At 34.6% G+C, this 17,127-nt stretch overlaps 1 protein-coding gene and 1 long non-coding RNA gene across 8 annotated transcripts; both read left to right on the top strand.

Moving 5' to 3' along the window:
* Positions 1-809: 809 nt before the first annotated feature.
* On the top strand, positions 810-3,711 carry LOC150035255 (uncharacterized). 4 transcript variants are annotated; one of them, XR_016530833.1, is made up of 5 exons: positions 810-2,262; positions 2,357-2,422; positions 2,505-2,581; positions 2,668-2,732; positions 3,482-3,711. It is a non-coding gene; the product is annotated as an uncharacterized LOC150035255 (long non-coding RNA). The 4 variants fall into 4 exon arrangements; XR_016530832.1 differs by having other exon boundaries at positions 2,850-3,711; XR_016530831.1 differs by having other exon boundaries at positions 2,668-2,993.
* A 9,737-nt stretch (positions 3,712-13,448) lies between these two features.
* LOC120081437 (Galactose oxidase/kelch repeat superfamily protein) lies at positions 13,449-16,663 on the top strand. 4 transcript variants are annotated; one of them, XM_039036299.2, is made up of 2 exons: positions 13,449-13,588; positions 14,767-16,663. In XM_039036299.2, the coding sequence occupies exon 2, from the start codon at positions 14,849-14,851 to the stop codon at positions 16,154-16,156; it is 1,308 nt and encodes a 435-aa protein (XP_038892227.1). In that variant the 5' UTR covers positions 13,449-13,588; positions 14,767-14,848; the 3' UTR covers positions 16,157-16,663. The 4 variants fall into 4 exon arrangements, with proteins under 4 accessions (XP_038892227.1, XP_090171648.1, XP_038892225.1 ...); XM_090315522.1 differs by having other exon boundaries at positions 13,556-13,935; XM_039036297.2 differs by having other exon boundaries at positions 13,569-13,935; positions 14,734-16,663.
* Positions 16,664-17,127: the final 464 nt, after the last annotated feature.

Raw genomic sequence — 17,127 nt, 5'->3', positions numbered from 1 at the left:
TTTCTATTTGAGAAGTAAAATTTGCTACATTTTTTTAATAGATTGAAATTGGATATTTTTATTTTTTTTTGGACAATTTTTTAAATAACAAACATACATGCTGAATTAACAAACGTACTCCTATTTGATATATAGTCTCTCCCGTATGGTTGAATATTTAAATTTCACACAAGTCACTGTGCAATAAATAAGAATTGAAATTCAAAAACTTTTGGAGAAGGGTTGAAAGAAATAAAAGAATATATATATATATATATATATATGTAAATGGAAAGTGAAGCGATTGGAGAGTCAACGAGCGGTAAAACGTTGATGTGAACGCCTCCGAGAGCCGTAACGGACCAGAAGTCGGTGGACCCTAATCCAAACCGTGTTATTATTCTTAATTCTTATTTGCCCTCCGCCGCCTATTATTATTATTCAGATAAGCTTTAATTCTTTATTCCCTCCTAATTTCCCTTTTTTATTTATTCAAATCCCAATTATGACCATCTAAACTACGCGGAGTTGGTCTTATTAGTAAGGGTTTTTTTGGTACTTTCAAACCCAATTTCCAATGGGAACCCATATATACGTGGTTTAACTTTATCCGCATATTGATTTTGACTAATAGCTTAGTTTTTGTTTGTTTCTCCCAACCTCCCTTGATTCCACCTATCAATATTTACAAAAAAACATTATACCAAAACACACAGGTTGGAAATGAATTTTAGACTTAGATTCATAGGAAAAGTTAAAAAGAGTGAAAAGTTTTGTTCTACATGGATATATTTAAAATTGTAGAAAGTATAAATACCAAAACATTCTAGTTGAGAATCCAAAGTGTGTTGATGGTGGAAGTATAACCCTTTCACCACACGTGTCGCTATTGCTGCCGTTTGTCCGGTTGAACGGGCAGGTTCAAGTAACCGTGCTTGCGCGAAAAAAGAAATTTTTATTACTTATCTTTTTTAATTTTTTTTATTAGTATCTTCCTCTCCTTTGCTATTTAACTCAAATCATACCTAAGAGAGGGGATACAACAAACTTGATTCCCATCTTCTATTTCATTAAATTCTTCTTCTGTTATGAGCAATCTTCTCATCGATTCTAGTCCATTCTCATCGTCTGAATTTGGAGGCTACGTTAACCTTGGGGAGCAAACAACATAAGCGATTAGCATCAAGGTCGCACCTTAATTGTTTTCAGGACAATGGTTTCTCCACGGCACAGCAACACTTCGTGACATCTGTTCTAACAATATGAAAGCAATTATCAAGATGTCGATCAAGAATGGTAAGGTTCTCCCCAATTTTTCCAAACTCGAACCACTAGACGGAGCAGATTATCGCTGCTGGTCTCAAAAGTTATTGATCTTCTTCGAGCAATTGGATATTGATTACATCCTCACCACAAAAGTGCCTATTGATATCGAGAAGGTGACCACTGTCTCTAATCCATAATCCTCCAAACAACCTCTTGATGTTTTTTATCCATCAAAGCAGTCATCCACGATTGATCCTGATAAGTACGAGAAAGACAACAAAACAGTTTGTGGTCATTTTCTGAATCATATAACAGATTCGATATTCGATTTGTTCGTGGTCCTAAAGTCAACAAAGGTAATTTGGAGTACGTTGGAGTCCCGATATGGAGGAGATGATGTTGGTCACAAAAAGTACAGTGTTGGTAAATGTAACATCTCACACTTTTTATTTATTTATTTATTAATAATGTAAAACTTTTTCTTTTTCAGTAATTGTCCTTAGTTGTAGGGCATGTTTGGAATTTTGAATTTAAAGTATAAGTGCGAGGATTTAAGTGTTGTCGTGGAAATTATTCAAAATTATTCAATTTGAAAAGTTATGGCAGGAATTAATTATTTTTGGAAAAGGGAAAAGAATTAAATAGTATAAAGTGGGTTAATGAAAGGATTTAATTAGAGTTATACTATTTTCCTATTTTTTTTTATTATTATTATTAGTTTTTTTAAAATAAAAAGGGCCCCCCCAATCTCCTTCACGCGTCTCTCGCTCGAGCGCCCGACCTCTCTCGTTGCCACCTCCCTCACTGCCCGACCTCTTTTACCGCTGCCTCCTTCACTGCCGAAACCCGTCGAAATCGCACCGCTCGCCCAGTCGGAGAACCGTTTGAGTTGCCGCCGCTTCTAGCCACGAACGTCGTTGCCGCTCCAGCCCCCTGACCATCGCGCGCCACCGCCGATCAAACCTCCTGACCACCGTGTGCTGCACCGTCTTCCAGCAGCTTGACTCTTAGATTTTGGTAAGATCTATTTTGTGGTTGGGTTTCTTGAAAGATTTTGGATGCCCACTAAGTTAGATTAAAGATTAAAGTAGTCGCATTATCTTGATTTTAGATTTGAGCTCGGGAAATTATAGCAGCGACTATCCAACAGATTCAAGATCATTCGACAAGAGTTTTGGTAAGAATTATGGTTCTTATTGTTGGTTTGTGGGTACGCTTTGATTACTGAATTAAGTTGACTTAACCCTTGTATCTTTAAGGTTTCAAGCTGTCCTCCATTGGGAGTTAAAATCTGTTGGAAGAAGATTTTGGAGTGGTTGTTAATCAAGTTCCTTGGGTAAGCTTTTGGGGTGTTGTGGTTTTGAATATGAGGTGTCGCAATTATTATTGGACTGAAATTTTATGGTTGTATTCGTATGGTAGGGTCGTTTCTTCAGATCGCGGTCATCGTTTGGTTGTCGAAGTTTATCTGTGGAACTTCGATTAAGGTAAGTAATCTTACCATTGGAACTGCCCATGGGCCAGGTTTTTATTTGTTTGCTCACGTGATAAGTGTAAGTTATAGTTAATATTAGCATGTTGACTGATAGTATGACCTGAATCAGGTATGTTCTGGCACGGGTCCTGTTTTGTTTAAAGATACACCTAGGTACTCGATCGTTAGTATGTGATGGTATGTGTTTTCATATGTTGATATCTGATCTGCTGGTGTTGAGGCATACTTGCATGCTGTGGAATTATGATGTAAGGTATACATGAATGTAGTATGATATGTTGTTAATAATCATGTGTATGTGATGGAGCCATAGTATCAAGAATTTCCATGAATGTTCTAGAATTGTACAATGTTGATTCTTAGAATGTTGAAACTGTGTGAATATCCTCATTGATTAGTTAGATGCTCACCAGTTTGTATTTCCTTCGGGATTCACCAGTTTTGTGTTTCCTTCGGGACTCACTAGTTTTGTGTTTCCTTTGGGATTCACCAGTTTGTGATTCCTTCGGGATTCACCAGTTTGTGTTTCCTTCGGTATTCACCAGTTTGTGTTCCCTTCGGGGTTCACCAGTTTTGTGGGCATACTTAACTACAATAGGATAGGACTCAGTCTCTCGTTTGTTCCATTTGTTTATGTGCCATAGGTGGGTATCTAGAGGACATAGATGTCTAGCCTGACCCCAGTGGTGGGGTTACTTACTGAGTATTTCATGCTCATTCTTTCTTATGTTGTTGTTTCAGGTAAGGGTAGAGATGCACCGGCGATGGCACAGCGGAATTCGTGATCGTGCCACGAGGACTAGTTTTATTTACGCTTCCGCATCATGATATTTAGAGTCCTTATTTTTCCCTTAATGTTTAGTTTTATTGTTTTAAACTTATTATTAAGGATTATTTCTTTATATACTTTTAATAGTCTTTACAAATTATGGTTACCCTATTATTGTTTTAACAATTGCATTTAATAAATGACTTTTGAACTTCTCTTGTTTAATTAACATTTATTTCAACATAACTAAGCGTTGTTTTAAATTCTATGCATGCATTTATTTTAGTAACAACCTAACCTAAGTCCTAGGGGATCCGGTCGTTATAGTAAATGGCTACAATTCCAGATGACGATCGAGAAATCAGTAGTGGAGCAAATACATGAATATGAAAATTTGGTGGCACGTTCTGCCCAAGGCATTTCTCCAAGCAAATTTGTTGCTTGAGAAATTCCCCCCATGCTGGAGCGACTATAGAAATAATCTGAAACACAAAAAGAATGATCAGACACTCTAGAATCTGATCAGTCACATGTGCATGGAAGAAGCCAACAAGCTAAAATATATGCTATGTTTTTAGAAATCTAAATTCAATTAATGTTAACTTGGTCAAATCTTCTAGTGTTAATAAAGATAGGTCTAAAAATCATAAGAAGTAATCTGGAAAGAATAATTCTTCTCAGAAGAATGGATGTCATAAAGTTGCTAATGGAAAGATAGAAAAAAAAAATTGATTTGCTATGCCTATAGGAAACATGAACATAAATCCTACCAATGAAGTAAAAAAAAAGGAATGCCAAATTAGCAACCCACACCACAAGCTAATCTTGCTGAACAAAATCACGTAATCGTTGCTATTGTGGAAAGAAAAATTGACTGGATACTTGATACCGAAGCTTCGAAACATTTCTGTTCCAACTGAAAGCTCTTCCATGACTACGAAGACATTGCTGACAGAGAATGTGTGTTCATGGGTAACTCGGCCACAACAAAAGTGCTTGAAAAAGGGAAGGGTCTTTTAAAATTAGCCTTTGAAAAAACTTTGTCCTTAAGTAATGTATTATATGTACCTTTCTTATGTAGGAACTTGGTATATGGGAATCTGTTGAATCGGGTTGGGCTTAAGATTGTCCTCACAAAAAATAGAAACTTTGTTGGTAAAAGATATCTTGCTAATGGTTTTTTTGTACTAAATATTGTCCCTGTTACAAATATGAATGTAAGTGCTTCTAATTCTTCCTACATACACTACAAGAAATCGAACTTCTCCCGACGTCCCTATTCGCCAGGAAAGGGTGGAAAATTCATCGGGAGAGCCTCTCCCAACGAATAATGGATTGTCAAGAGTTTGGTCGGGCGAGGAACTTCCGACGCATGAAAGGAAGGCATCGGTAGTTAGAAGAACTTCCAACGCCCTATACATGCGTCAAGAGTTCTTCGACTAACTCCCGACGCCTTGTTCTATGCGTCGTGAATTCTTGAACTCCCGACGGTTTATTTCATGCGTCAGGAGTTCGAACTCCCGATAGTTTGTTTTATTTGTCGGGAGTTTCAGGAACTCTCGAAGCTGTAAAATATGCGTGGGGTGTTCCTTCATTAGTTGAAAATTGTCTTTTAAATATTTTTAATTTTTAATTTATAATTTTTTAAAATTTGATTTGAATAACCTGTAAAACATAATTAACCAACTTAAACAGATTCACATAATAAATAAAACAAAGAAAGAAGTTCATGCTATAACAAATAAATAAAAAATTAGAATATCCTACCATAAAAGAAAGTTGATATTAAATAAAAGAAATTTGTTTTCACAAGTACGTAGAAGAAATAAAATGGAAACAACGTCTAAAACACGTCTGAAACACAACATCTTGAACCATTGTCCAACCTCATGTCCGAACAACATCCTACAATAAAACAAATACATTCAAATATCACCATCTTTAAACATCCATAACACGTTCAAACTTCATAAACAAAACATCCACAAATGTCATAATTGTCTAACTAAACTTTATAAATAAACAAGTACACATTAGAACTTCATAATCGTCCAACCAAACTTCATAAATTTCATAAACAAGAACGAACAGACATAAAACTTAAACTTTCTCCCCAAAAAAATCTAAACCAATCTCAACCCACCCCCACAACAAATTAGACCTTCATAAACATTCATAAACACACAAAAACTCCAAGTTCAATGACAAAACGAGTATAATCAAACTCTACCCACCCCACGATAAACATGAAACCTCCCGAACATCAAAAAACACACAAAAACACACAAATTCAACTCCAAAACGATTACAACCGATTTATACGCACCCCCACAACATATTCAAACTTCATAAAAAAAAAAAAACGAACACACATAAAACTCAAACTTTCTTCCCAAAACAATCTCAACCAATCTCAACCCACCCCTACAACACATTAGAACTTCATAAACATTCATAAACACACAAAAACTCAAAGTTCAACAACAAAACGAGTATAATCAAACTCTACCCATCCCCACGACAAACATGAAACCTCCCGAACATAAAAAAACACACAAATTCAACTCCAAAATGATTACAACCGATTTCTACGCACTCCCACAACATATTCAAACTTCATAAACAAGAACGAAAACACATAAAATTCAAACTTTCTCCCTTAAACAATCTAAACCAATCTCAACCACCCCCATTTATAAACACACAAAAACTCCAAGTTCAACGACAAAACGAGTATAATCAAACTCTACCCACCCCCACGATAAACATGAAACCTCCTAAACATCAAAAAACACACAAAAACCCACAAATTCAACTCCAAAATGATTACAACTGATTTCTATACAACCCCACAACATATTCAAACTTCATAAACAAGAACGAACACACATAAAACTCAAATTTTCTCCCCAAAACAATCTAAACCAATCTCAACCCACCCCCCACAACACATTAGAACTTTATAAACATTCATAAACACACAAGAATTCCAAGTTCAACGACAAAACGAGTATAATCAAACTCTACCCACCCCCACGACAAACATGAAACCTCCCAAACATCAAAAAACACAAAAGTTTTGGTCATTACGTGGTTCGGTCATTAAATCCTCGAATAAGTTCATGGTATCTCTTTCTTGACCATTAGAGGACATTTCATTCTCAAACCTTTATTCATCTGCATCTTTGTTTTCAATTTTAACTTGTAAATCGTGTAGAAGATTCAGCATCTCATTTTCTTCGACAACATTAGCCTCTATACTATCTACTTCAACATTTTGTATTAAATGAGTTGTATGACTTTCAATACCTCTAGATAAGTTTACTGGCTCTCCATGATATACTCATTCATAGTATGAGGGAGATATTCCATATGTTATAGATGTCGTTCCACAATATCTATTTTTTCCCAAATTGAATTCATACAATTCTTGCATGGACATCTTATTCGTCTGGAATCAATAACATGAAACTTCACCATATCTAAAAACTGAGCTACTTTTCTCTATACTCCACTAATAACTCATTCCTTAATTTAATATATTCTTTATTCATCCTTAAAAATAAATATTTTCTTACCAACTTGTAATCCAAAACAATAACTTAGATTAGAGGACAAAGTACAAAATCTTTATTAAGCATGAATTTTGATTAATTTAATAAAAAATTCCAAGTTTGTTCAGAGAATTTAAAATTTTAAATAATTTATAATAGGTGATTTGACTTTTTTTGCCCCAAATGTTATTGATTTTTTTGCCCCTAAACTAAGTCCAAAATTAAGTAAATTATAACATCCATAATCCACCAAATTGCAGAAATTGTCACATCTATTAATGTAAATTAAGTAATCCATAACCTTAAGAATTAAAAGGGAAAAAAAAAAATTCAATCCACAATAACATCCACAATCCATAATTCATAATTCACATTAGATTACTAACATGCTAGAAATTAAATTAGCAACATCAGTTACCAACATTACCAACATGCTAGAAATTAAACATTACCAAAATTACGAACATGCTAGAAATTAAAAACAATTGCTTAAATTAATATACAAAATAAGAGAAAATAAATGAAATGGATGTGCACGAACCTTGTTGAAAGCTTGAAACAAAAAACAACAAAATCGCATGAATTGAAGGGTTATATCATATATATTTCTCCTGACGATGTTTTTTGGCGTCGGGAGACATCCTGTCTCCCAACGATCAATTTAGGTGTCGCGGGATCTCATTTTTCTTGTTGTGATTGTTGAGACTCTTGATATGTGGCATGGTAGACTAGGTCATGTGAATATTGCATCAGTTAAGAATCTTGAGGATTTAAAATTGATTAATGCACATGAAGCACATGAGACTAGTAAATGTCCTATTTGTGTATAAACAACTTATAAAGAAACCTTTTAAACCTGTCACATCTAGAAGTACAAAATTACTAGAACTGATTCACTCTGATTTAGCTTATTTAAAAAATACCACAAGTAGAGGTGGAAAAAATTACTACATTTCTTTTGTTGATGATTTTTCTAGATATACTAAATACATCTTTTAAAGACAGAAGATGAAGCTGGTAATATGCTTTTTAAATATAAAGCAGAAGTATAGAATCAATTAGATAAGAAGATTAAAAGGTTAAGATCAGATAGAGGTGGTGAATATAGTGATAGTATATTTAAAGAATTTTGTGAATCAAATGACATTATTCATGAATTTACTATATCTTATTCACCACAACAAAATGGTATAGCATAACGTAAAAATAGAACCCTTAAGGAAATGATGAATGCTATGTTGTTAAGTTCTAGTTCGTCTGATAACATGCAGGGGGAAGCTGTGCTTTTTGCCTGTTTTATTCTTAATAGAGTACCACACAAGAAACTGAATAAGACACCTTACAAACTCTGGAAAGGATGTGCGCCTAATCTCTTTTATCTAAGGGTGTGGGGATGTTTGGCTAAGGTACCATATCTTGCATTCAAGAAACCTACAGTGGGATCTAAAACTTTTTATTGTGTGTTTGTTGGTTATGCACAAGATGGTGCTGCATACAGATTTATGTGCTTGAATGATAGATCCGTATGTGAATATAGGGATGCATAATTTTTTAGCATGTATTTTCCATTGAAAAAGGGAAACACTGAATATGTTAAAACAACTAATTGTAAGAATGATTCTGTTTCCATGCCTTCCTTGTCTAATAGTATGCATGATATAGCTTCTAGTAGTATGTCTGACATTGTAGATCTTAGCACCATGGATAGAATGCATGATATAGAACCTAAAAAAAAGTAAGAGATAGAGATTTGAGGAAAATTTTGTTACTAATTTTTTAACTACTTTTTTTGTTGAGAGACCAAATGATATTGATTATCAGTTTGCATATATGTATCTAATATATGGGAATCTTAAGAGTTATCAAGAAGCCCTAAGTTTTGTATACTCTAGCTTATGGAAGGAAGCTATTAAGAGTGAACTTGATTTCTTAATCATGAATCAAACTTGGAACTTAGTAGATCTTCCAAAAGGAAGTAAACCTATTAAGTGCAAGTGGATTTTCAAAAGGAAAATGAGGCTATATGGTTTAATTGAAAGATACAAGGCTAGATTGGTAGTAGTAGGGTATACATAAAAACAAGGTATTGACTACTTTAACATGTATTCCACTGTAACAAAAATAACTACTATTAAAGCCTCGATTGCATTGGCTGCTATCCACAAACTTCTAATTCACCAAATGGATGTAAAGACAGCATTCCTCAATGGTGATCTAGAAGAAGAAATCTATATGATATAGCCTGAAGGCTCAACAGTTAACGGTCAGGAAAACAAAGTAAGTAACTTAAAAAAATATTTTCATGGTTTTAAACAAGCTCTTAAATAGTGGTATGAAAAATTCAATGATACTTTGATAAACAATGGATTTAAGGTAAACTCCTCAAATATGTGTGTTTATTCAAAGTTGTTTGGAGTTGAGTGTGTGATTATATGTTTGTATGTCGTTGATATGTTCATCTTTGGAACAAACATAGAGACAATATATAATACCAAATTGTTTATTATCTTTCGATTTCAAAATGAAAGATTTAGGGGATGCTAACGTAATACTTGGTGTTAAGATAAGAAAAAATTGAAAGTGATTTTTCTCTGTGCCAATCACATTACATTGAAAAATTACTAAAGAAGTTTGATTGTTTTGATGATCCTCCTGCAATAAGTCCTTACGATACTAGTATAAGTCTTAAGAAAAATAAAGGTGATCGTGTATCTCAGAATGAAGATGCAAAGATTATATGCAGTGTTAAGTTTTTAGTGAACTATACTAGACTTGATATTGTGTATGATGTGAGTAGATTGAATAGATATACACATAATCGTGATAAGGATCATTGGAGTGCTCTTCATCGTCTGTTAAGATATCTTAAAGGAACCATGAACTATTGTTTGCTTTTTAACAAATTCCCTGTTGTATTAGAAGGTTATTGTGATGCAAACTAGATATCTGATAATGACAAGGACAGTTCTACAAGTGGATATGTATTTTTACTCGGAGGAGGAGTAATATCATGGAAGTGTGCAAAACAAACTTGCATAGCTAGATCCATAATGGAATCTGAATTTATTGCTCTCGAACTAGCAGAACAGGAGGTTGAATGACTTAGAAGCCTACTAGGGGATGTACCATTGTTGGGGGGTGGGGGGGGGGGGCATCAGTACCAGCCTCTATGCACTGTGATTCATAGGCTGCCATAAGTATTGCCAGAAATAGTGTATGTTATGGAAAAATGAGACATATATGTCTTAGCCATGGAACTGTGAAACAGTTGTTAAAGGGAGGAATTATTTCCTTGAAATTTATGAGGTCTGAGAAAAATTTGTCTGATCCTTTGACCAAAGGCCTAACAAGGAAAATAATTTTAGAATTATCAATAAACATTAGGCTTTGACCCTTATAGAATTCTATAACCCTTTGTCTAGGTGGTCTATTGTGATAGACTGGATGGTCCATAGTCCTTTGTTTGGGTGGTCTGTTGCGATAGATTGATGGTCCATAGTTCGTTGTGTAGGTGATCCTAGGACGGACTTGACAGATAATTCTAAAATCTGTTAATGATCCATGACCCCTTTTTTAGGTGATCCCGATATGGACTTGATGGATAATGATGAAATCTTCATAGCTCAGTATTTGAGTGGTTCGTCTTTGACATACTTGATGAAGATGGTCCTGATACGAACTAAATGTGTAAGTCTTCATGGTTCAGTTTGAGCGATTTGTTTCTAACGAACTTGATAAAGCATCTAACGTGATAGTGAAGATGGGGTCGCCTTTTATGAAAGAGTTTAAAGGTCTCTTTCTAGAGTTTTTGCGGTGACCTGAGGTTTATATGTATGGCTATAATAAGCACACGTTATATCGTAAAATTGAGAGAAGATCTATGAGTAAAATGTGTTGTGGGGATCTCAACCAGTATTATTGAAAGTTCTAGAGGTAACTCACTCTTTCTAACAAGATTGTTGCCCTACTTCACTGTGCATCAATTGAAATCATTAGATATTAATGTTTAAGTTTGATCTCCTTTATTTGCTCATAACGGAATTTTTTTTTTCAAATAATCTTTTATATTGTTTACTTGTTAACTTTTGTAATAGTCATTTATGAGGATTGTTGGAAATGACTCTTGGGTTTAGGCCCATAGGAAAAGTTACGAAGAGTGGGGAAGTTTTGTCACACATGGATAGATTTAGAATTGCCTAGAATGTATAAATACTAAAGCATTCTAGTTGAGAATTCAAAGTGTGTTGATGTTGGAAGTATAACCCTTTCACTACACGTGCGCACCACTGCCGCCACTGTCGGTTCGGTCGGACGGACGGATGGTTTCGGTCACAAATCATCATATCCATTTTTAAGTTTAATTAAAATAATAAGCAACTCTACTTTTCATTTCATGTAATTTAAAACTAATTCCCATTTTAGTCGAGGATGAAATGGTAAAAAACAAATGAAAATGCATCCACCAATTGAATAGAGAAATTGTCATAATTACCATCTAAAAATTTCCATCCCTGACAACTAGCATCATTTTAACAAATTCGTCGAAATAGTTTTTCGAAATTGACTATAGTTAATCTTTTTTATTTTATATGGGTGAAATCTGTATTAACACTAAAATTTTATATATTTTCTAAATTTTTTTTTCTTGTTGCAAAATTGGATCTTTCTCAGAATTTAAAAATCATAGTGTTAGATCCATCTAGTCATTTGGAAATTCAGATATTCGTAGAAATAAAAATTGGACAAGATTTGAAAAACTACATAAGATTTGGTAAAGATAGTAAATTTGAAAATTGGTATAAGATTCGAAAAATAACTCGTAAAAAATTAGTAAGACCTTGGTGTTAATGTTGTCCGAAATTTTGTAGAGAAAGGCAAAGGAATCAATAAAATGAAAAGTTTGATATTTTATTCAAATTTGGGTGGCACAATCTCGAACCAAGAAGAACTATATTTCAATTTAATTTAATAAAAATAAGTAGTTCGGAGAGAGAGAAACATTTTAGAATGAATTGGGACAAATTTGTAATTAAAAACGCTAGGGTGATGAGAGAATATCACATCAAATCAAAATTTTTAAAAAGAAAATATATAAGTATGCTTTTTGATTAGACGAGGAGAGGAGGGGGTGGTGTGTCATGGAGGGTAGAATGGTCATAACGAAAAAATAGAAATTGAGAATGGGTCCCACTCTCTAGATGTCCACTCATGTTGTCTAATTTTTTCTTTGTTTAGTCAATTATATACCCTTGGTTGGTTTAAATTAACAAGCATCTTTTTTATTCCCAAATTTCCTCCTTAATTACATTACATAGGTTTACCACTTCCACCTTCCAACCTTCCACTCCTCCCAATGTCTTTTTTATTTTTCCTTCCTATGTCCATTGTTACACGTTTTTTTTTTTTTTATTCCTTTTCTATTTTGTTATCCTCGAAAAATGGTTTATTTATTTCTTTTCTTTTTCCTTTTTTTTAGGACAAAAAGTATAAAGTGGAGTTAAATGTCAAGTGCTATTGTAAAAACCTAAAATATTTCTTTCGTGCAATTAGATGAATAGATGTTGTAAAAGTAAAGTAAATGCCATTCCTTCCATCAATAGGTGGAGAGTTGACTTTTTAAGATTTTAAGCTCAGGTAATTTAAATTCAATTACTTTAAACAATAAAGTTTAATTAGTGCAGAAATTAAATTTATTAGATACAACAAAAAAATGGAGAAAACAAAAAACTACCTGATTGGATGAATGAGTGGGATAATGTGAAACTACAAAATTGTTGTTTTGTTAATAATAATAATCATAATAATGACGTAAAAGCAGTGATTTAATTAATTAATGGGATTAGAACTATAAGGAGTTGAGTTGACACGAATGCCTTAATTAGTAGTCTGATTACTGAGGCTAATATGGGATGGGGAATGGGGTTTGACCAGTCAAAATCCAATTAAAATAAAAATTAAAAAAAGAAATTATACTGAGTGGTCCATTATGATTATGGATTAAACAGACGAGATCCGACCAATAAGAAAGCGAGTGCAAGGGTAGTAGATTTAGATGGTGCGCACTGTATCCAATCTCCTTCAACCCAAATTTACCGGGAGGTCCGTTAAATTTGACTTGTAAAAAGAATATATATATATATATATATATATTTTTTACTTGACAACCCACCGCCGCCTCGGTGGCAGAGTACCGGAGAATTATCTCTTCTTTTTGATCTGCGTACAATGTGGACCAAACAGAACACAGTCTCCGGCCGCCGCCGTTGGACGGAATACCTGCCGACTTCTGGAAAGGGCAAAGAAGAAAGAAAAGTTGACGGGGAAGAAATGGGTCCCACGACCGCCTTTTTCCGAGTGAATTTATTTGTTTTTTTTTTTTTTTTTTGCCCTTTTTCTTTAGGATCAAATCTAAGTGAGAGTCAGAGGAGAGAACAGAGAGAGTCACGCGGGATACACAAAAGTGTAATTTGCAATAATTTAAGATAGAAAGAAGAAGAAGAAGAAGAAAAGAAATAACATAAACAGGTATTTTGTTTGTTTTTCTTTATTATTTTTTTTTTCAAAAAAATTATTTTAAAGAAAGAGAGATAATAAAGAGCGGACCACAAAGGAATTTTAGAGCTCGAAAGCCAAAATCCAAAGCCTCCATTTCCATCTCTCAATTCCTTTTCCATTACCTCTCTCTCTTCCTCTGATTTGCAGAGAGAATCCAAAGGACGCAGAACCCCAACATCAGAAACACCACAGTTTTTCATTTTTTTTGTCTGCAAGAACAGAAAGACAATACAAACACACCCAGTTCGTTAAGTTTTTTTTCCCCTTTCAAATATTCCAATCAACGCCTTATTTCTTCTCTTATCCATTATTAAGAAGTAAGTTCTCTTCTCATTCTTCTTATTATTATTTTTACTTCTCTCTCTTCCCCTCTACTTTTTTGTTTTCTCGTTTTTTCTTATTTCAGTTCATTCGTAATTTAATTCTGATTATACCCTTACCGTTATCAGATCTTTCGATTGTTCTTCCATATAAGGAAGGTGGGTTGATTTTGATTTCTTGATTTCGACGGTTTCTTTATCTGTTATTGGGATTTTCTGGGTTTTATCTAGATTTTGAGATCCGTTTTTCTCTTGCCCTCATTTTTTCCCCTTTTTCTATTTGATTGGAAAGAAAGGCGTGCAGTTGGGCAAGCTTTTGATTTCATTCTCTCTGTTCCTGTTTGTTTGTTTGTTTTGTTTTTTTTTTCTTCCTCCAATTGTTGATGGTGTTTTTGTTTTTAGGACTAGTTTTGTGGCATTGTGTTTTTAATTATATTACTCTCGATTTTTTGATTTTAAACTCTTAATTGAGACGATTGGTTTGGTGAATTCAGTGCGAGAATTTTTCAATTGTTTATTATTTATTACTTCAAAAGTTCCTGGAATTTTTTTTAGATACTTTGCTTTTTTTCCCCTTCTCAGTAGCAATAGCTTGTTCTCGGGTATTTCACGATTTGGTGATAGAAAAGTTAGGTTTCTAAATCTGTGGCTTTCATCTTTTTATATAAAAAATTTATAGTTTTAGTAATAAAGCTGCATTGGGTTTTGATTATATCGACTAGTTCTGTATTTCACAACCCCCTACCCCCAAATTTTTGAGTGGATCTTGGGCTTTGGTTTATTGATTCTTTCTAGCTGTGGGATTCTTTTATTTTATTTTTTGACTAGGAAAGAGAAGGAAGGAAGAAACATCGGATCGGATTGGAATTGTGAAATTTCGGGCTTTAAATTGGTTGCATCTTAGAGAGATATGTTGGAGGATCGCTCCTTTCTAGCGTCGAGGGTGTTCTCAAGCTCTTGCCAGCAAGAAACTCAGTGGGCTTGCTTTAATTTAACATATCGACTCGAGGTTGGAATGGGAAATGGGAAACGCCCATCAGATCATGATGGAGATGAGTTTGTTAGAACCTCTAGTTCTTATGGTAGAAACGTCAGACCTCGATCTTCGAGGAATCATCATCCAAATGATGAGTCCGATTCTGGGGATAGTTCTGATTCCGGCTCTTTAATCTCTCCCATTGGTCGGGACAACTCTATTAATTGCTTAATTCGCTGCTCCAGGTCTGATTATGGTTCTATTGCTTCCTTGAATCGAAGTTTCCGTTCATTAATTCGTAGTGGCGAGCTTTACAAGCTGCGGCGTTTGAACGGCGTGATCGAGCACTGGGTTTACTTCTCTTGCCATCTTCTGGAATGGGAAGCTTTTGATCCAATTCAACGCAGGTGGATGCATTTGCCAAGGATGGATTCGAATGAATGTTTCATGTGCTCGGATAAGGAGTCCTTGGGAGTGGGAACTGACCTTCTTGTTTTTGGTAAGGATTTAAACTCCCATGTCACTTATAGATATAGTATATTGACAAATTCCTGGTGTCCTGGAGTTAGTATGAATGATCCCAGATGCTTGTTTGGGTCTGCTAGTAAAGGGGAGATAGCAATTTTAGCTGGTGGTTGTGATTCTAATGGCAACATTCTTAACACTGCTGAGCTTTACAATTCCGAGACTAAAACATGGGTGACGCTTCCAAATATGACTAAACCAAGGAAGCTTTGTTCTGGGGTTTTCATGGACAAGAAATTCTATGTTATTGGTGGAGTTGGAGGAAGTGAGGCTAAGGTTCTTACATGTGGTGAAGAGTACGATTTAGAAACTCGAAAATGGACTGAAATTCCCAACATGTCGCCTGGTCGTAGTGCTGCAGCTAGGGACAGTGACATGCCAGCTGCAGCCGAAGCACCGCCTCTTCTTGCTGTGGTGAACAATGAACTCTATGCTGCAGATCACACTGATATGGAGGTTAGGAAATATGATAAACAAAGAAGAGAATGGTTTACAGTTGGGAGGTTGCCTGAACGAGCAGTTTCAACTAATGGTTGGGGGCTTGCATTTAGAGCTTGTGGAGATAGGCTTATTGTTATTGGTGGACCAAGGGCCATGGGGGAAGGTTATATAGAACTCAATTCATGGGTTCCAAGTGAAGGACCTCCAAGGTGGGATTTGCTTGCAAGGAAACCATCTGCAAATTTTGTGTATAACTGTGCTGTGATGGGATGCTGAAACTTTAAAAAAAAAAAAAAAAGACAAAAAAAAAAACAAAAAACCAACGTGTTCTGCTATGCTCTCCAATTGATGGTGTCTCCCACTTCAACTTGCAGATGAATTGCTCAAGATGGGTTTGTTTTCTTTCTTCTACACATGATTTTAGCTGATGAGTTATTTCCCATACTCTCTTCAGATATTTTCAACCACTGCGCAGGGAGGCGTGGGGAGGAATCGATTTTACTCAAGATTTTATAGAAAACTTTCCATGGAAGGCGATCTTAAAAGGAAAAAAATTATATATATATCATTTATTCTCTCTCAAAAGACTCATTTTTATTGCTTCTTCCATTGATATTGCATCCTCCTTCCCCCCAATTATTGGCTTGAGATATTACAAAGATTGATTTCTTGTTAGGACAGTTATCATAGTTCCCAATAATTCAGTACAATAGAAATTCATAGCTCACTGAGTTACTGTTTTCCTGAAGCTTTTATGAGTAAACATGACTCTACTTTTCTGCACTCCATGAACATTACCATTGACCTTTTGATCATATGTGTCTTCATGAAATGAAATAAGTTAGAGGTGGTGACTTCTTTGCACATTTTTGTTTGTTGTACTGAGTATTCTTCCTCCAGTTCTTTGAATTTTATCATTGAACCTCTTCTTCATATTTATCATCTGGACAAGTTGTGTTAGCAACATAAAAGAAAAGGGTTCACATTCCTTTCCTTTAAAAACTAGTTGCAAGTGTTGCTATTTTATTCATATTATACCCAGCAGATTTAAAGCCTGCATTAGCCAAGTATATTTACTTGAATGGAAAATGATGGTAAAAGTGATCACTCCTCATTTCTTTGCAGTTTCGATGTCGGTTCTCATTTTGTTTTTGTGCTTTTTTTTTTCCTTTACTGATTTCCATTATGTTAAGGCAATTTGGAGTTTGCTTTTGCTCTTTTTTTCAACTTTTTAGTTGTCGTCTTTT

Source organism: Benincasa hispida, chromosome 7 (assembly GCF_027475165.1).
Source record: "Benincasa hispida cultivar pf3 chromosome 7, pf3_genome.v1.1, whole genome shotgun sequence".
NCBI classification, from domain to species: domain Eukaryota; kingdom Viridiplantae; phylum Streptophyta; class Magnoliopsida; order Cucurbitales; family Cucurbitaceae; genus Benincasa; species Benincasa hispida.
This window is presented reverse-complemented; position numbering and strand designations above follow the sequence as displayed.